The 20,929-nt window shown below is 39.6% G+C and overlaps 1 protein-coding gene across 3 annotated transcripts in view; it reads right to left on the bottom strand.

The window, feature by feature from the left end:
* Positions 1–20,929, bottom strand: part of fndc3ba (fibronectin type III domain containing 3Ba) — a 111,687-nt gene that overhangs the window by 75,037 nt on the left and 15,721 nt on the right. Inside the window, exons 1-3 of one of the 3 annotated variants that reach the window (XM_043263615.1) lie at positions 8,108–8,225; positions 6,440–7,086; positions 6,091–6,166 (exon numbers count right to left, since the gene is read on the bottom strand). In XM_043263615.1, the coding sequence (XP_043119550.1) occupies positions 6,091–6,166; positions 6,440–6,511 (148 nt within the window). In that variant the 5' untranslated portion in view covers positions 6,512–7,086; positions 8,108–8,225. Of the gene's footprint in view, positions 1–6,090; positions 6,167–6,439; positions 7,087–8,107; positions 8,262–20,929 lie in introns of those variants that run through there. The other 2 variants (XM_043263607.1, XM_043263600.1) reach the window with 2 other exon arrangements.

The following is a 20,929-nucleotide window of genomic DNA, read 5'->3' as shown; positions in this document are numbered from 1 at the left end:
CACTGCTCTTCTCGCTTGACTTTGGGCCAGCAGACAGGAGGAATTCTCTCAATTTGCCTACCCTTTGTCTTTCTCAGTGAATCTGCTCTTCTCCATGAGCCACCACACATCCCACAGACAATTTTTTTCGTTGGAACATGATGTTATCGAATACAAGTGTCAAGTTTTTCAGTGTTTATCTGAGATCTGAGTCAGATTTAAAAACCACATTCTTAAGATAACAAACCCGACCTTGTGCACCTTCTAGGTCAGGAGACATCACTCTCGTTTAATTTCTAGAATTATATATCTATCAGTTTTGCCGGTGATGTGATATACATACACACACACACACACACACACTTTTAATTCACACTTAAAATTAACATTTTTACTTGCATTTCACAATGCTACACAAATGTTCACAAATGTATTGACTTGTGAATGCATTCCAGGTCTCTGGTGGAGCTCTAGTGGCCGCATCCAGCAAAGAAAACTTGCACATTCTGACAAAAACATGCATTCATCTTCACTGTCTATAAAACACTTTTAAGAGTAATTTCGCACCACAAGAGCTTTCTGTGTCTTTAAATGCACTTTTTAAACCATTGAAAACATCTATGACTGCACTGATTGTCCTCTCTTTCAGTTAGTGTAATTTAAAGGTTAAAGCGCAGGACTAGTAACTAAATGCTTGCAGGTTCGATCTCCCACAAGCAGTGATCATCATTGTGCCCTTGAGTTAAGCACTTAACTTCATAAGGATTTGCCCTTTAGTAACCCAAACGTACTATGAGATGACTTGGATAAAAGTGCTTGCTAAATAACTGTTCATTGATGTGTTTCCATCTATTTAAGAGGACTGATTATTCACAAGTTCAATTTGTTGCTTGTTTTTTGTTTTGTTTTTTTTACACTTACAATGAAAGTTAACACTCGGTAGTTAAAAAGAAAAACATTAATATTATTATGTGAATATTAATACATTTTATATTTAAAATATCCATATATTTTGTCAATCAAAATACATTACAAATACATTTATTAAATATAAATTATTTAATAAAATCACAACCAATCCAGAACTCTTTGAAAGAACCCAGAAGAAAAGTCCTTCATCAACACATACTATTACACATCACCTGAGTGTCTTCTCCAGCTGACCTATTATCTAACACTAGACCTGTCTCTCAGGCGACGAGCCTCTCAAACATAAATAGAAGACCAGCTGCTTCGTGCACATAGATAAATAAACCCTAAAGGAGGGACTGTAACACACTTTCACCTCTGTGAAACCCCTGCAGGAGACAGGAAAGCTGCCTTCAGGGTTACAGTTCAAATTCTGTATTTTATCTGCCCGTCACTCTCCGATTTGTTTCAGGACAGCGCAATTATAAGCACATGGACTGCTGACGTGGAAGATGATTTATCAGTTATGAAATGACTGCAGTTGGTGGAGTAAGCGGGAGTAGAGATTGGTCAGTTGGGATGCGAGTCTTTGCTGAGACCGAAATGTAGCAGTGATGTGTATTTTGCAAATTTCTTCTCCTCAAGTACTTGACAGACTCTGTAAATCAAGCAAGCACATTACCTCAATGCTTGAGTCCATTCCTACTCGGTAGAGCCTGTGGCTTGAAATGTCTGCCTCTCTGTCTCTGTGCTTTGTAGGAGTACGGTAAGCTGAGAAAGTCACTCACTTCATGCCACAATAGCCATTCATGAGGCTTTTCTAAAGATAGCTAATGACCTTCAGTCAATGTAGATACAGTCCGATGGCAAGGACAAGAACACTTTTGTCCTCTTTCGGTCGGAGAACGCAACACGTCTTCCTTGTTCATTTCTGTTTTTCTTTTTCTGGCCAATATTGACTCCCATGGGTTCCTGACAAATTCATTCAGCATGTTTAATTTCGATATGCTTTCCGAGGCATAAATGGAATCTTTTTGGTGTGTGTTGTGCAGAAAATCAGATTCAGTGCTTGCTGACTTCAATGCTTTTGCTGTGCATCATTGCTAAATTACGGCGTGCAGATGAGAATAATGTGCTCTCAGCAAAAGCTGTAATTACACCAGAGAAGCCTTTCTCCATGGCTCCTCAGAGCAGAAACAATAAAACACACTTAATTACACAAACATACTCACAGTACAGACACAGACACTGGGTAATTTGTGTAATTTCATCAGGTTGGAGTGAAGAGGACTTGTAGGCTTACTCAACTGTGAAAACTTAATTCAATTGCGTATCAAAGTTTCAAGGAAACACTGGAAAAAAAAAAAAAAAAAAAAAAATACTAGCAATTTTATGTTCATATTTATTTAGATGCATTACATCCAGAATTTATTTTGACTGTCATTATAAAAGGTCTACAGCTGTCCCATGTTGACAAACACAACATTTATTTCAGGAGGCATTTAATTCTATTTAATTAATTGGTGAATGAATCTTCGCATAAAAATAATATTTGTCTTTGTGAAACATCAAAACAATTCTTACACCTACGAAACAACTTTCCATTTTTGACGATGTCACCTAGGCCACACAGGCTACTGGATAACGTTAACCAATAGAAAAATTGCTAATTATGCACTGTTTTAGTAACTCATTTTCATCCTAGGACCAGTCAATCTGGTCCAATTTGACAAAAACAAGAACCAGCCTACATTTTCTTTTTCACTGAATATCCTGTTTAACTAGGAAATGTTACATTAATGAATTAAAAACTGTCTGCAAAAGCTATTTTCATGACTTGAAGGGGAAAATAAATGCTCACAAACACAGAAACAGTTGTGCCTTATCAGCAGATACTGAAGAGAGAGGAAAAACAAAAGAAAATGGTTAATGTCTGTCCAAAAGCATTAGAGATGAAAGTAGCTGTCTGATCAGGCCAGGACCTTGGGTAAATGACAAACAGGAAGTGCTCACAGATGGCTGGATTGCCCAATGAAATGGAACCAGTGTCCCTAGTTAACCTCAAAACTTGCTTTACCTGCCATTCATAAACACCACATTTCTACACTAGGCTAGTCAAAAACAAAATATGTGCATTCTCGACCAGGAAATGCTGAAGATAACGCCTTGCAATACCTTGACCTTGCAACAAAACAAAAAAAGCGGTACGCACACAGAAACACAAAACAGGCAATGAGCAACACGGAGCAGGCTGAACTCAAACAGCAGGACCGCCCTCCGTTTGCAAAAGTGTGGGAAAGCAGCATGAAGCAGCCTTACTGCAGAGAACGGACTGCGGCGGAGGGTTGTTAAGCGGTCCCCTGGAAAAAGAAAAAGGTCACCCTGTTTAAACAAGACAAAGATTACAGTTCAACCTCTTCCACTCTAATTAGCAGCGATAGGAGCGGGCTGGAACTCCAGTAAACATAGGCCTCAGAGCACTGTAATGACCTGCCACTCAGCCAAAAAGCTTAAAGACACTAGCGTTTGCAATGCCGACAATGAATCCTGGCAGCTGAAGGGTTAAGATTTGAGTTGGGTCAAAAAGTTGAGGCTTAAGATGCTAAAAATAAAGCACAATATTCATCTAAGTGTGTCAAAAATAGAGGTGAGTGGGATCTTCATGTGGGAAGACAGTGGGAAAAGTGCTGTTTTTGCAATGGAAGATCATGATAAGGGAGGATGGAAAGCGACCAATAAGAGCAGAGGATCCTTAATTATAAAATTCTTAACCAACAGCCTCCTCTTTTTATTTACTTTTCCACTTACCTACTTCAATGATTCCAGAGACGTACAGTCAAAAATTTACTTTCACATTTAATAAAAATGATTCACGTTAATATAATTCTGTGTAACCCGAAAGTGTTTTTTGCAGGGGCCAATATTGTTATTTTCTTGAACCAAAACAGTGTTCTTCTCGCACTGCAGAAGAATCCATACAGCTTTGAAGGAACACGAGGTGATCAAATGATCATTTTTGGGTAAACGGTCCCTTTAAATTAAACCTTTTGACTCCAAATGCGATCTTGGCCCAAGCATTTTCAAAAAGTTTTCTCTGTGCGTTCTGTGTTGCCAGCGGTCCACGGGCTAAACAGCGGTTACTTTATATAAAATCCTAAATCTAGGCTTCTGCTCTGAGGTTTGCATAATGACAAAGAAGCCTCTCTGTAAAAAGCAGCTACTTCAGAGCCTATGCTTCAGTCGACACTTCTAATTAAACCCAGTGACCTTTTCTGTAAACACGTGCGTTTGAAATGCCCCTCTCCTCCGTGCACCACACCTTGTTCTCGTTGTTTCGCCGAGTTGCTTTTGCATGCTTTTTTTTCCTCAACACAGCGATGCCATAAGCGGAGCCTTTTCACTAAGCGTCGGATGTGTTTGTGTGCTTCTGTCCGACACAATGGCACGACCTGAAAGGCTTGACCTAAGTACTTCCTTGTTGTTTTTAACCTTACACAGGGAGAGGTTAAAGTCAAGTACAGTCATTAATTACGGCATTGATGCTTTTCTTATAGGAGGAACAAAGGTTTGACAAAAATGCAGCAACAAGGACACTTGGCATGACTCAATCTGACTTGAGATTACAATGGATGAAAGTTAATGCACTGATGCTACAAGAAAGAGCTATTGGGAATCACAGGTGAGGACCTAGAGCTGACGAGCACACAAAGGCACATTGTGGCAGCGAGTAGGGCCAATGCTATGGCCTGTGGTCTGTTGTTCTATTCTTGTGTCAACACATGTTGCTGCCAAGCCCTACAGAGCCTTGTTTCTGACCCTTATCACAACAGTGTACCCTTCACAGTCCATCCAGCCTGCTCTCCACCCATCTACGCCTCTACAACACGAAGATCACTTTTGAGAACGGATATCCGTGTTATGCCATCTTAAGTACAAGTGTTTTCTTACACGACTGTGATTTTGCCCGTTTAAAAGTCTAAACATCCGTCTTGCCAGTGTCTAAACTTAATCATTAGTGATGAACTTGATTGTATAGGACGGCTTTATAAAACCAATGATCACACTGGCCACACTGTGTCAGCATGTCTGAATCTAAAACTCTAGATAAAGAAAGTGATAGTTGATGAGACATGAGTCAAGAAAAATGAATGTTAATGAGTGTTAATGCAGGAAAAAAAAGTAACCAAAAAAAAAGTAACATTGTGAAAGTATATACATACAGTGCAGATATGTGTTTTTACATTATTTTAAAAAACAACATGTAATTACATCTGTAATTAATTTCTATAATCATATCTAGAACTGACCCATCCCTTACACCTAAATGCACCCTTAAACCTACCCATACCATTAAAACCTATCCCTAACCTCCCTTTATTCCACCTCAATAGCAGCAAAATGCAATATGGTGCAATATAAATGCAACATGAACACAATAAGTACACTGCACTTATTGTTTGATGTAAGTATATAATGGTTAAGGCCACCTATAATTTTAAGTGGAACCAAATTCTCATTATTATTGATGTCAAACAGTTGTTGCTTAATATTTGTAGATGTTAAAGATGTAAAGTCTAAGAATTTTAATGCATTTTTAATCATTGTTAGACAAAATTATTCTTTAAAACCTCAAACTTTTCAACAGTAGGATATATTATAACAAGACAAAAGACACTGTGACCAGCTACAATACCACTCTCGTCTCCTGTATTACGAAGAAATTTTCTTCTTGGATTTTAGAACACATAAGAACATTGTGCAACTTCTCAAACTAATGTTCTCCTCCCGAGAGCTGTCCTTATCTGCGCAGCTGTTCAGAGAACCCAACCGCAGCCTGTGCAAACAATCCATCTTGTCCATCGTTAATTAGCTACAAAGACACTGAATCCTAAAGCAGAGGGGTAATGAGACAAAGAGGCTTTGTAATCTGGCATTGTACGCTCTTTTATATCCTCAGAAGCATGCCAGTCATGGCCCTGCGCCCGGCCTCTCATCAGTTTACACCAGTTCCAAATCCAATAACACACCGATCATGGTTTCGATTAGCTAGAAAAACACCACACAAACAGAAACAGGGGGAGCAACAGCACCATCCCGCACTTCGCAAGTCAAACACGCAAACTCTAGAAACAAGATCCTGAGAAGACAGTATTGAAGAACCTGTTGCAAGTGACACTGCATGAGACAGGAAGCCCAACATACCTTGAATGCATTGCAGGGATCCATCCTCTGCTCTGATGGTAAAGGTCTCTCCAGGGTTGACTTGCACGAGGATCACCTGCAAAAACACTGGGAGTCAGACCGATGCACAGCCAATGTTTTGTCCGCAAACACAATCCGAGGTCAGGGGAGAAAAAAAAAAAAAAAAAGTTTCAAATCCTTAAAATGCACTAATCCATAACTTTAAAATGAGCCGTGCAACATTAGCGAACTACAGTGACCACAACTGCCAAGAAAGCAAATATGATGCAAGCAGATGTTGTGAAACCAGATGTGAAACCCCCTCGAAGCGGTCTGCTCGCCGTGCCCTCTTCTGCTCCAGGCTGCTTACCATCATGTTCTCAGCACACAGGTTGTTGAGAGTGCAAACGTGTCTGTAGATGTGAAAAAGTTGGCCCGCCATGTCTCACAAACCCTAGGTTTCCTTACAGCCCTGATGGTCGTGTTTCAGGCAGACCTCCCATCTCCCCGTTCCAGCCCTGGAGATCTGGGCACCTACTTCCTGCTTCCACACACATATACACACACACACACACTGTCTGCTGCTGCTGCTGCAGTTGCTATGGGAACGGCGGCATGCATTGAAGAGTCAAGCCGGCTTTCCAGAGGAAAACCTTGTGTTCTCCCCTCCCTCCTCTTCCAGGCACACACCTAATGCAGATAAAGGACTCACCCAACACATAGACACGTAACACTGGCAGAATGCAAATGAACACTTCCACATCCTTACGCAAGCATTGCACCTTTGCATACCAGGCTGACATAGAATGTAACAATTAATCAACAATGCTGGTCACTGACAACTTCATCAGGTTGTGCGGTCTGTTTTTCTTTTCAGTGATGCAGAGAAACGTGGACCAGGCTGAATCCAAAGCACTTAACCTTCACTATCTGCCCTTCTCCTTATGTCTCAAGGGTCTGATTCTTTTTTCCGCGCTGGCCGGAGGAAACACGGCCGGGGCGCTGTATCTGCAGCACCTGGAGAAGAGATCAGAACAGACTGATCCGCTCTGATAGAGCAGATCTACAGAGAGATGTGCGAGAGAAATGTGAAGCACGCCTGAGGGCTTGCAGCGTTCCTTGAATGTCTAATGTAAGATGACTACAATGTTCCTCATTGACCAAAATACCGACCGGGATGTTTCTGGCTTTGTTTTCCTTCAGGAATTAGTGAGAAAGAGCCTATGTCAGTTGAATTTATAGTAACGGCTGACCTGTAGCCACAAAGCTAGTCAACCTTTCACTCTCTCAACTTATCAACTTGTGAACTCTTCCTTCAGCACAGCATGAACCCATGGAAATGTGGTCTTGAACTTCAAATGAACTTTTATTTTTGTACCCCTTTTTGAACATTTGAACAAGTTTAGAACATTTGAAAAAGTGTACCAAATAGAACAGGAAGTATAAGACTGTATTTTAATAGGAACAACTGCACTGGTCATATAGTCCCAGCCCAAACTCATGGCATTGGTTGAGTCAGCACTGTTACATTAAATCACTTACATCATGTAAAAATACAAAAAAAAAAATCATGCTCATTCAGACTTCTTATTTCATATATTCTAATATGTACTGAGGAAGCATGTACAAATCTGAATAGGTAAATGGATCTTAGTGAGAAATAGGTAAAACCTAGGATAGTGGCAAATTAAAAAAAGGAAAAAAAAAGAAAAACTAATCAGTAATTAATACGTCATAAACAGATTTTTGTTGTAAATATGCACACTGAATGACATTTTAGTGGGTAAATTCAGTAAATCAAAGAAAATGTGATATTTTTGTCTCAGAAAACCAAAAACAATATACTTATGCCATGATTTAAAGTGGATCATCTTTTTAGATGTGCTTGGCCACACTTTAAAAATCCCTGTTTTAAGAATATGTAGCTTACCTTACATTTATATGCATGCATCTGGGAGATGCGTTTATACGAAAAGCAAATTTCACTGCATTTAAGGTATACATTATCAATTCATGCACCACCTGGAGTAACACTCACCTGTTGTGATCCATCCCCATTAACATTAATGTGCGGCATGTGCGGCATCATGGCCACCTCCCCGTTCAATAGTGGTGGCGGCAGGTCCAGCGGAATCTGGTCTGTCATCATCATTGTGACGTACATTCATGGAGAACTTTCCTGGACTGCCTTTCTGTGAGAAGACAGAAAGAAAAAGAAACGGATGGTGATCAAACAAAAAAAAAAAAAAAAGAATGCCGCAAAATAATATGATCTTAAACTTGCAAATGCAACCTCTTTGAAGGGTTTGGTTCAGTGAGTAAAGTAGACGTGTACATCTATCAGAGATGATTTCACAATCTTTGGTGACTGAGCTAAAGCATAAATGGATAGAAGATGCAGAGTTGCATCACTGTGACTCAGCAGCCAACTGAAGCCAACCGTAGAGGACAGCAGTGTCATTGTGAGCTGGACAACCCGAGGGAAGATCTTTCAAATGAAAAGAGCGTGTAACTAATGCAAAAGTGGACTCTCACCCCCCAGAGTTTGAGCTTTGAAACATGTAGGGAGCTATTAAGTGACTTCATCACAAGCAATGAACTCCGTGGTAATGATCTGCGAGTTTAGTGCTGTGTGACTGTGGTGTAATGGAGGAGAGAAGAAAGAGTTTGGGGAATAAAAAGGTGACTAAGTCATCAATGAAGGGCAAAGTGGAGGAACATACACGCAATTTCTTCATTTTGGATACAAGGCCACCCATGTGTGACATAAACACACACATAAACACTACCACAACTCTCAGAGAGGCACAAGACGTGGCAATGCCCACAGGACTAGAATGCACAGTGAGAGAGGGAAAAGCTGGGGAGAGGATAAAAAAAAAAAAAAAGAGAACATTTCTGACTTCATCAGACCCTTGCACATGATTCACCAGAAGGCATACCACCAAAAGCAAATACTATGCATCACAAGGAGTGCAAATGGAAAAGGAAAGTTGTGGATAGGTCAGGCAAAAACTGAAGACAGAATTTTGTCATGTTCTCAGCTTTTAAGACTCTCATCTCTCGAACATAGATTATTATAGAAGTTATTTTATTTTTTTTGTCGACACAATGACAGGACTACACTGTATGCTCATAAAAAATAAAAAGAAAGAGACAGAAAAATGCTTAAAACATTTTTCAAAACAACATCATCTGTGTCATACAGAAAGTCAGATCTTATTCAGCAATAAGGCATAGAAAGTTCAGATTTTTGTCAAATTTCAAAACACTTATATTCGAATTAAATGCTGTTATTTTAAGCTTTCTATTCATCAAAGAATCCAGATCACGGTTTACAAAAAATAATTAAAGGGGGCCTTTATGCCCTTTTACAAAGTCTTAGTTTTGGTGTGTATTAGAATACAAAGCACAGGTTTTCATACTTGATTGTTCTGAAAACACATAATATTTCACATGATTGCAGCACCTCTCTTCCCAGTCTGTGACACACACACACACACACACACACACCGTTTAGTTCCTGTTTTGACGAAACCTTCTCTCTGAAATACGAAATGTGTTCTAAATGGTTAGCTGGCCTGGTGCACTGTAATTGGCGAACTGCTTGGAGTTTGTTTCATGTCATGCACTTTAACATAATTGCGACAAAACACTACTACTTCACCTTCTCTAGCAAAGCGATTATTTAAACAAGCAACACTGTGACATCACCATATCCAGAAGAAGCAGCAAGAAGCATCACGTGACACTGAAACCTGTAGTAATGGCTGCTGAAATTTGAGCTTTTGCCATGTTAGGAATAAATGTAATTTTTAAGTATATTAAAATAAAATAAGCTATTTCAAACTGCAATAGTGTTTTACAACATTACGCATGTTACTGTATTTTTGATAGAACAAATGTAGCTTTGGTGAGAAAACTGCATGAAAATACAACTTTTGAATAATAGTGTCTATATATATTTCAAATTAAAGCATGAGAAAATGACTCAGAAGCCCTAGCAATCCCTAGCCTCAGCAAAAACCAATAAAATTTCCTTTGGAATACAGAGAGCACATCATGTCCCATTTTACCCCACATTCTGTTCTTTCCATGCAAGCTAAATGGTAAGTTTTTTGTGATTTACATAAGCAGAGACATAAATCTGCAAGCTATTTGGCAGCAGTTGTTTCACTTCAAAAGAGAGGTGCAAACCCAGCTGAAGACACTCTAAATGTTTGTGGACATGAGGACAGCAAAAATCTGATTCCTTCTCTGTGCAGTAATGTGGGCCATCCACCCTCCTATTGTATCATTATTCTTCTCTCCATTCTGTTTGACTTTCCATCCATCCTTCATTTTGCCCACTCCTCATGCTCGATGTTTATGCAGTGCATCAGGTGAGATTGACATGGCAAAACAAGAGTAAACAGATTAACCAGATGGTGACCTCCTTTAGGCCCAGTCACGATCAGAGCTTTCCCTGATGATGCCGTGTCAGACAAACGTGTCTAACAGCAGTGATGAGAACAGAATGTGGCTCTGGACTGGAAAAATGCAGAAAGATCAGCCTGGAATAAACCATCTTTCATTTGGTATTCTAGCATGGTGAGGACTACCAGTACTGACCAGAGACCCAGTTGGACCCTGTCGAATTTTGTAATGTACTGTACTACGCTTAGAAGATGCCGAATGACCGATGACACTACAAGAGCATGTATATATATATATAACAGATAAAGAAAAATACTTCAACTGCATACACACTACTGTTCAAATGTCGGGATCGGTACATTTATTTTATGGTTACACCTATTAGTTGCATATTAGCATGCATATTACTAGAATATTAGCTATTAGTGATAATTAAGTACATATTAATGCCTTATTCTACATGACCTTATTGTACATCCCTAATCCTACCTAATACCTAAACTTACTAACTATTAATAAACAGCAAATTAAGAATTTATTAAAGAAACTCGTAGTTAACTAATCTAAAGTGTTACTCAAATGTAGGGATGCACAAATAACGATCAGCCGAAATGTTTGCAAATTTTATCAGTAAAGCCGTTTCTGTAATCAGAGTTAATCAGCACCTGATGGCATTAACCGCTGACTGCAGAACCGGCTTTAATGACAAATTTGTGCAAACATTTGGCCGATCATTTTTGTGCATCCGATAATGTGTTACAGTTTTCACTAAATTATTAAGCAAGAAATCATTTTCAAACAATAAGAAATGTTTCTTGGGCCCTAAATATGTTTATTATATTATTGCAGAATACAAATTATGTAACAATGTATCCGCAGTCACCTGATCTGTCAGTTGAGGTCATAAAAAACGTGTGACAATAAGAAAAATATGAAAAAGCGGTAAGATTGGAGACAGCATGTTAGAATAGATGGATAGGAAAGTTGGCTTCTGAATGTGTAAGAATTATAAACAGACAAAATCATTGTGAAATACTCCATCGTACATGAAATAGAGGAAGAAAGAGAGAGACAGACAGACAGACAGTCCAACAGACGGCCACACACAGAGACAAAACCCTTCAGCTAACCAGAAATAATTAATGACCTTTTAAGAGCCGCCAAGCCACAGTCCCAGAGAGCTGAGGAGAAGACTCAGAGAGAGAGAGAGAGAGAGAGAGAGAGAGGGAGAGAGAGAGAGATGGATGGAAAACAAAGGAAAGAGATAGCAAAAAGAGAGAGAAATGTTTTTAAATGATAAAATAAAGGCCATCAGAGTTCATTCTGTCAGCTGACGGCTAAGAAGAGTGGTCCTGATGCAGTGGTTCCAGGCGACAGGTTAAAGTGACGGGCGGTTAGGCTGAGATTTGTTCAGTTGAGCGGCCCATGCTGAGCTGCTTTGATGCCTGGATCCCTCCTGCTTTAGCAGCTAATGGGGCCTATGCTAAGCCTCGGCCTCTCACCCACCAAAAGCTATAATTAGGATTTCCATTGAAACTGAAGCCTGCATTTATTTTAGGATTTGTACAACTTACAGTGGAAACTTACAATGAGATGGATATGAGTTGTGATAGCTTAATAGCTGTGTTTACAGAAATGCCGGCCTAATATGTCACACACTCTGTAGCCTTTTTATCTCTTTGTTTGAAATATCTTGTTTTGTTCTCCAGCTGGTGTGTTTGCAGTTATGTCCATGGATTTTTTTATTGTGAAGGCTGTTCTGCCAGTAAAATCCTTGAGGTTTCCTCCTCTTCGAAAGAATTTCTGATTAATAAGGTGTCGATTCCAAAAGACGATAAAATGTTAAATTGAAAAATTCCTTCAAGGATAGGCCGCAACAATCGGCCGCTTGTTCACAGAGGCTGAGGGAAGTGGTGGGATGAGAGACAGCCTTGTGTGAAGGGGCCAGGCTTGCTGCTGGAAGCGAAAACTGAGGACTGCCTCTCGAATCTAACACAGGACGTAAAAGACGATAATTCACTGAGGTGTCACCTCATCTAAGCTATAAACCCAGAACCCTGAGTCTGTGAAACTTTTTCAGCTCAGCAGCTGACATCTGACCTTTACCTTCGAACTGTTCTTCACATACCTAGGGGCCAACTGTTGTACATCATAAAATTTTATTAAATTTTATTTAAAAATTTCAAAATGTTATTAAAAATTTCAAAATGTTATTTTTAAATTTAATTAAATAAATTAAGGTTAAAATGAAAATAAATTTTAATCAAAATAAAAAACTAGAATCAGAGTAATAAATAAAATAAAATAAATGGCTAGAACTACAATGATAAAATTAAAACAACCATGAAAAGAAGTGACCTTTCTAACACTACTACTGTATGTATGCTAGTTTAGAGCAGAGCAAAGAGACTGAATGTATTAGAATTAGACTTGGCCTTCTGACTACTCTCTGTTAATTACCGCATTTTCACAGTAATTTCCCTCCACAATTTAAGAAACAAAAAAGCAGCTCTGTTTGCAGCAGTTTCTTGCAGGCTTGCATGCAACGACACACACATGCAAACTCCCACAGCTCATGCATTGGGCTGACGGCACAGCACCGCAAGGAAAGCAAACTGTTATTTTAGGGGACTGGTGGGCCCCATTATCCTTTCACTTGTCCTTTTCTCCTTCTACTGCTCCTACTCCACCACCTTCTCTTTCTCTGAAGTATTTTTCAAATAAAGAAATAAAATAAAACACCCTTAAATAAATGTACTCTGGTCAAAACCTGAGTACCAATAAATCTAATAAACCTAAGAAACAAGGGTTGATTGAATCCATAAGCATGTAGGTCTGTTTAATCTGCTTCCTCGGCAGCTTTCACAACACGCAGTTCTCTAATTGGCATTTCGATTACAGGTAGACGAAACCAGGCCGAGTATGTATTTGGAGATCATAGCATGAGATTAGAGCGTACCTTTCATGCTTCTAATGTTGGGTAATTCGAGATATTAACCCCCTTGAATCTTGCAAGGATCAACATTAACAGAGATAATGTGGGGACAATGACAACATAACAATAAAAGTCCCACTTTTTCAGTTAAAAGAGCTGAGTCTGATAGAAGGATCTCTTATTTTATTTAACCTAGAAGACGTTAGCTGAAAAATACATACTTTATGTTGATCAAGATCTGTATCAGCACCATATTGGTTATATTAGATGTGACAAATAATTTAGTTTGAGAATCTTTTAAATAAGTAGTGTAGATAACGTAAGTTAACATGAAAACCACTTAGCAATTTCAATAATCATTCAATTTGTGACATGCCATCTATTGTGGATTTAAAATAAGTAATAGGAATATAATATTGAACGTTTTTGAAATGTTAATCTCGCTCAATATTAGCTGTACTTGCCTAATTTCTAGATAGTTTTGACAACACGACTCCTAGTTGAACTGCCTTTGTAGTATCGTTGAAATGAAAGTGTAAATCTTTTCTTATTGTGATATACATCTGAGTGTAACAGATTATCCAAGCAGAAAAATGTAGAGCAGGGATTTTGAATTTTTACGCAAGAGTTGTTGATTGAATATTGAGACGTAAAAATAGCCAAGGGCTGAGCTCACTTGAGGACTAAATGATTGGAAAAGACCTGCATACACGACCAGAAAGTTTAATTTACCTTCACAATGTTCAGAAATGAAGCATTTCTTATTTTGAACAATTTACTGAATTACATATGCATTTAAAAAAAACAAGTCGTATGTGGTTTCATTTCATGCAAACTTGAAAAAAGGGAGTGCGTGTGTATTTGTGGCTGCGAGAAGGTTTGTGCTTTGAGGGAGGAGAGGATTCTTCTAGCTGAGGGCAACTTGAAATGTTGGTGGTCCACAACTCAGTTCCCACCAGCATCAAAAGCCACAAGCGGGATATAAACGTTTTATTTTTTCCTTGTTTGGAATCCTACACTGTTTGAATTTTTGAGAAGGAAAAAATGTGCTCAGTAAGAGTCCTCAGTAAGGTGTGCGTAACAGCTTAGTGCTGTTGCTAAGGCCTTCAACTGGACTGTTATGTTGTGTTTTGCTGTGTCTACCTATGGCTTTCCTTCCCTGTGGTGCAAAGACTAGTTCTCCAGATTGTGTGTTGAACCGCACAGGTCTTGGGAAATACAAAAGAAGAAGCATTTTTGAATGAAGGTGCAGGGGATTTTTGAATGACGGGACATGCTTTGACTAACCGGAGATGAATATCACCGTCTCCCATTGAGAACAAATCCCACTGAGCCACTTCCTGTTGTACAGCCTGCTCACTGCAATATTTAACACTGTGCAGTACAAAAAGGGAAGTACGGTACAGGCATACATATATATGCACTCACACACTCCCCTCAGCCAATTTACATGGTGGGTGATTTGCCATAATGCCTCAGTCCAGATCTTGCACGGCATAAAAAAAAAAAAATTGGTCATGCACACCCTTACTTTCCTGTTTCCTGTCAGCCTGGCGGAAAGGGCCAGCTGTGGGTCATGATTGCACAACCACAGTAACACAACTCATCTGGAGCCTAATAAAATAGTTAGATGCTTTCATGAACAACTCGCAAACTTAATTCATGTACCATGCGTTTTGCCAAGACGACGCATCCGAATGTTATCCCAGGACAATAACAACTCACTAACACCCTCATCACATGACACGAGATGTGGGCTAGCCACATCCACAGCATTCCTCTCGCACAGCAAGACACAGGCACAGACATCAGGACAAAATTGTGAAAGTTCCAGATGGCACCAATGGAACGCAAAATTCTGATGCTGTGGTTTGGCACTTTAGGAACACGCCACAGGTGACAAAGACGTCCTCTGCAGCTTTCGAGGGTCAAGGTTTTATGCAACACAGCTGTCTGTGGCCTTAGGAAGGCTGTAACAAGGCAAAAGATTTGTGGGCTGCAAGACTGAGCAAATATGGCAGCTCCCACTTTTATTTATGCATAAATATCACACAGACTAATTAAATCCTGGGCAGTCTGGGCAGCGAGGCGTGCAGTACAGCCAGTCTCTGTCTGCCTGTCTCTCTCACTCTTGTCCAGTACCTCCTGTCACATGCCAGCCTGTTTCCGCAGTCTAGATGGACACAAAAAAGGAACAAAAGAAAGAACAAATAGAAAAGGGTCAGACAGACGGCGTGCAACAAACTGTTCCCGCCTTGTACAGCACACTGACACGGACCCTGTGAATTCCTGTATTTTCAAGGTCTGTAAGGGTGAATTTAAGGAGGAATTTGCTTCTCAGTAGCTGAGGAAAAGAATTCAGTAGGTATGCAGGTGCGATTGATACATTCTTGTGACCCCTGTGTTCCGCATCTTCTTTTTGGATCATTTATGGCTTTGCATTTAAACGGTTGTTCAAGCATCCTTTTTGGGAAAAAAAAATAAACTCCCATCATCCCACTTTTCTCAGAAAAGCAGACTCTCTGTTGTGAACCACAGGACTTCTCCATTGCCAGGAGTTGGCTGACAGACTCCCTCAAAATTATAGCTATTGACAGAGAGGAAAGAGAACTCTTTGAAGTGCGATGATGCTTTTGAAAGTCCTTCCCATCCATCGGTGGGAGTCCTTCAACCTTGCAATGGTCTTGTACAAATACACAGAGCAGTAGAACAGGGGCTCCACAGAAATAGGATCTCTTTCCCCCGTAATGCTCCATTCTTCAGCCTTGAGGTATAGGTACTCATCTGTGCAACAAGTTACGCCACCTCCAGAAGTTCTCAGATGACTCAGTTGTGGTGACTGTTGGGTAAGGATGGGTTGAAGGTAGAGTAAAGGGGATTGATTTGGAGAAAATCACAAGCAAATCTGCATATAAAAGATCAAGGAAGTGGCGAAAGAACAAGATCCTGTCTGGACACAACACAAATTAAGTAATCTAAGTTGAACCAACAAATTAGGTCACCTAATTCCTTCCGATGTTTAATTTTAGATAAAACTGAAAAAAAACAAAAAAACAGGTCAATAGCCATGTTTTAACTCAAGATGCCAAGTTGCATAAATTACAACATGCTGACAAAATTAAGAAAATCTCATTCTAAAAAGTGTTTTAAATAAACCAAAGTGAATATTCTGAAGAAACTCTCAGTGAAAGAGGTGTGTTGCACTGGGATTTTAAGTGAATTATCACTTTAAGAGTTTTCTTAACTATACGAGTTTTTTGCAACCAACTGCTGGGAGTCAGAGATGCTAACAGGCTGAAAATGCTCATCAAAAAGCATGTTCTGTCATTGGGTCTGACCGAGATTCTCTCAAGGGTGTGGGTGAGATGAGGAAATAATGAACAATGTCTGTCATCCCCTCATGCTCTGCATGCTTGTTGAAAAGCACATTCAGCAACAGGATGATTCAACCATGCTGTAATAGGCAGAGCTACAGATGGTCATTCAGTTCACAGGCAGGAGTCTCCTCTGCCTAGAACTACCTTTGTACATTTCACTAAAAACTAATTTTTTTACAGCAAAGGATATAATTATTCATTCAGTTGATTTATCAAACCAAACATGAGCAAAACAAAACTATTAGATCGATAACCCTAGTATAACGATAAAAAAAATACTCATATATAACTTCCACAATCCAACTTTTACAGTTCATGGAGAAGACAGAACAATCTTAATTATGGAAACTTATATGACACTTAAGAGTGTTAAAAAGGTCTTGTGAAGTGCTGCAGCCAGCACAGACTCAGATTAGGGCAAATCTTAACATGCACAGCAGAAACGTGAGAGGGCCGTAGGCACGGAAACTTGGGTTGTTTTGTTAGTTTCAGCGCTATGGTAAACAGAGCCAAAATGGCCTCTTATTTCCACTATCGTGTCTCTATTCTTCTGTTAAACTGCCTGCAAGATAAGACCCAAACCCATCTTACAAGAAAACCAGAGCATCTCAACAAAACACCACAAAGAAGTCTGACTAGATGGAGAACCTGACACTGTACACCATCAGCCAATAACCCAACAGTGTGCATCCAGAGGAGGAGGAGAGGAAAATGAGGACAGATAGAAACAAGAAGGGAGGAAAAAAAATAAAATGAGCCATGGGGAGACATGAGCTCTACCTGTAGGTATGCGCCCAGCTGGCTGCAGATAGGAGCGTTTGCCAGGGCTGTCTGATATCTGCTTATTAGCTCTGTTTAATCACAGACTGCACAAAGCCACGTCGGACCCACAGCCTCAGAGAACGCCAATTACACTTTCAGACACACACACAGGCAATTAATAAGATCCTCAGTAGCTGTCTGGCTCCTGCAGGCAGAAGCAACCACAGGGAGAGAAGACAGAAGGCAGAACTAAGAGGAAAGCTGATGCTGCAAAGTGACAGGAAAGATGGAAGTCATTGAAAAAGCTTCACATTTACCACAAAAGCACCATAGTAATCCTGTATACTCAGAAATAAGAGCAAAAGCTAGGTTCAAAAGCTAGGTACCTATTTTGGTACCTTTTAGGTACCAAAATAGGTACAAACATGTATCCAGTGACAGCTTTTAATAATTTTATTTTATTTTTTCCTATTAAAACATTTATCAAGTGCCTGGGGTGTGAATTCTCCTACTGTACCATAGTACTTCCATAGTTAATTTGACTAAGTATGATCTTTCATGCTTGTACCTTTTCAACATTTGATTACAGTTTCTTCTCATTAAAAACGAAGTGTTTCAAAGAGAAAATCAGAAAGCCAGACAGTGATGTCTTGTAAATGAAGAGGTTTAAATGCAAACGAGAGTTCTTTTATAAACATAAAAAGACGAAAAGCAACCATGTAGTTGATTCATATCATCTCTTCAACCACGAAACTCCTCATAAATAAAAGCAGGAGAGAGTGTAGCGTTCCCTCTAATGGTCTACTTGGGTTGAAATCTGCATAATGGGAGAAAAAAAGGCCTATAATTTGACCTGGAATGAGTAGAAGATGTACTGAGAGGTTCAGCGTCCAGCTGCGCTGTGTTTGGGTGTTCTGGATCTCGGGAATTATGCCTTTGGCCTGTTGCGGTTCAAAGTAACATTTCCAAAGGTTCCATCCTTTCTGAAACATACATTTTTAAAATCCAAATGAGAACAGACTGTAAAAGAGAACGAGATTACATTGATATTGGACCAAGGTTATACTGAAAGATGAACTGAGATCTAATCTGAAGAAAAATATTGAGTTTGCCCATTTTGGAGCCCCAAGTCACACTCCGTCATGGCTGAACGACAACAACTCACTCAATCATAATACCAACACAGGCAGTGAGACGCTTGCCAACAAATATAAAATGTCAGTTTTTCACTAGATCTATGTAGAGACCACTACACACACAGAAATACATACACACCTTACCATGCAGACCTAAAAAATAAACTGCCAAGTTTGAAAATTAATAAGACAAATAGTAACCTAGTTGTTGCTGTCCAGCCATAAAGCATAGGTTGTTCTTTATAGGTAAGATGCTTCCATAGGCGCCTGTCTATTTTTATGCATGTTTATGCTAAAAGGAATTTCCCGGCAATACCATCCACAGCATGCACACCTCAGTCAATTGGGTTCACAACTGATGTTTTCACAGAACCGAGCAGCGAAGCCATGGAAACAGCCATCTCTCATGGCAACAGCATCGACTTACCTTTTTCCAGGTCAGGATGAACTTTAATGCTCAGCTTGAGGGAAAGAATGAACGCTGTCATTGGCTGGCATGTCAAGATATATTTAACAGTTGCTTTGTTTGATATGCATTTAGTGAAGATTCAAAATCTTGGTGAGAAGTATATTACCAAAATCATAAAAGGAAAGTGGAGTTGGTCCTCTATAAGGCTCAAGTCCCAGTTCTAAAGGAAGACAGCATAGCACAAACAGGAAGTTCAGCTGCTGATCACAAACATGTTTAGGTGTGCACGTGCACAATGACTATAAGCACATCATACTGCACTAGTGGTTGACCAATTATCGGCCTGGCTATGGCTGGGCAATATATTGCACAATATATTCATGCATGCCTTGTCAGTAAAGCCTGTTCCGTGATTAGTGTTAAATCTCCATCACCTGTTTTTAAGAGGAGTGACAGTTAATACACAGAGTAGCAGATAACTCACAAGCTACGCAATATTGCATTCAGTTTCACGAGTGAATGGCTTGCAATAGTGAACCAGATATTGCATAGTTTGTCAGTTAGCTACGGCTCTGTTTATTAACTGCCACTCCATTTAAAAAACACATCAGTCGAACCCTACACTGCACCCACCGACACACACACACACACACACACACACACTGTTGTAAATGGTTTCTTTCCCTACAGAAGTTCACCACGTCCATGGAGGAATACAGGAATGCTCTCAGGTGTCACCATACAATGAAAGCTAGACCCTGGAGAATATTCTATAGGAGGCATTCAAATCAGAATTAAGGTTGAATAACCACACTCCCACAAAAGTGGGTTGCCAAACAGAGGAGTAAATTCTTTGTAAAGCATGCATGGTATATACGTATACGTCTCTTTCTGAGTTCATGTGCAAAAATGGTTTAAAATGTTTAAACTGTAATTTTTTAAATGGTCTCATTTGGCCAGTTTTCCCTAAAGTATTCATACAATTAAAAAAAAACTTGTTTAAAAAAAATTTAATTTAATTGTAGCATTTAATGCCAAAACATAAATACAAAACACGCATTTGGATTCCAAATGTAAACTGGGCAACACTTTATTTTAAAGTTCCAATTCTCCCTCACTAGTTGCTTATTAGTAAGCATATATTATTAACATATTGACTATTTATTAGTACTTATAAAGCCCATATTAATGCGCTACTCTCCATGCCCACATTCAAAATCCTTAACCCAACCCCATACCTAAACTTAACAACTACTTTACTAACTATTAGAAAGCAGCAAATTAGGAGTTTATAGAGTAAAAAAGCTTAACACTGAATATGTGTTGCCTATTCTGAAGCATTACAGAAAATCGTTTGCATTTCTATACCTCAACTGTAGCCTACAAAATCACAAAAGCATCTGCAAAAAGAACTAAATGTAAACTAGTCAATCAACCTTCACGATGTCCTAAAATGGCCAATACCTCATTGACAGAGGCACCTGAGCAAACCTTCCCCCGGTTCAACCTCCGTCTGGCCACATCTTTTCTGGCAGTCAGGAGGGTACTCGAATATGGTGGGAAACCGGCTCTCGCACGTCTCCCATTAAGCTCCCTGCACCCAACAATAGGTATTGAAAAGAGGGGAGCAGAAAGCCTGGCCCCAGAGTGGAGCACCTTTGTGCCGGCAGCTCTGGGTGAGGTGGGGCGAGGGCGGGTGTAGGGGGTTGGGAGGAATGCAGGAGACTTCTGTTAGCTTACACAGAGTTACACAGAGGCTCAGTTGAGCACCGATGAAGATGTGTAATAAGGTCTCAGGAGCTAAATGAGTGCGCCCATTCAGACC

This window comes from Puntigrus tetrazona, chromosome 2 (genome assembly GCF_018831695.1).
Source record: "Puntigrus tetrazona isolate hp1 chromosome 2, ASM1883169v1, whole genome shotgun sequence".
Classification (NCBI taxonomy): domain Eukaryota; kingdom Metazoa; phylum Chordata; class Actinopteri; order Cypriniformes; family Cyprinidae; genus Puntigrus; species Puntigrus tetrazona.
Note: the sequence above shows the minus strand (reverse complement) of the source record. Positions and strands in the feature narration are given on the sequence as shown.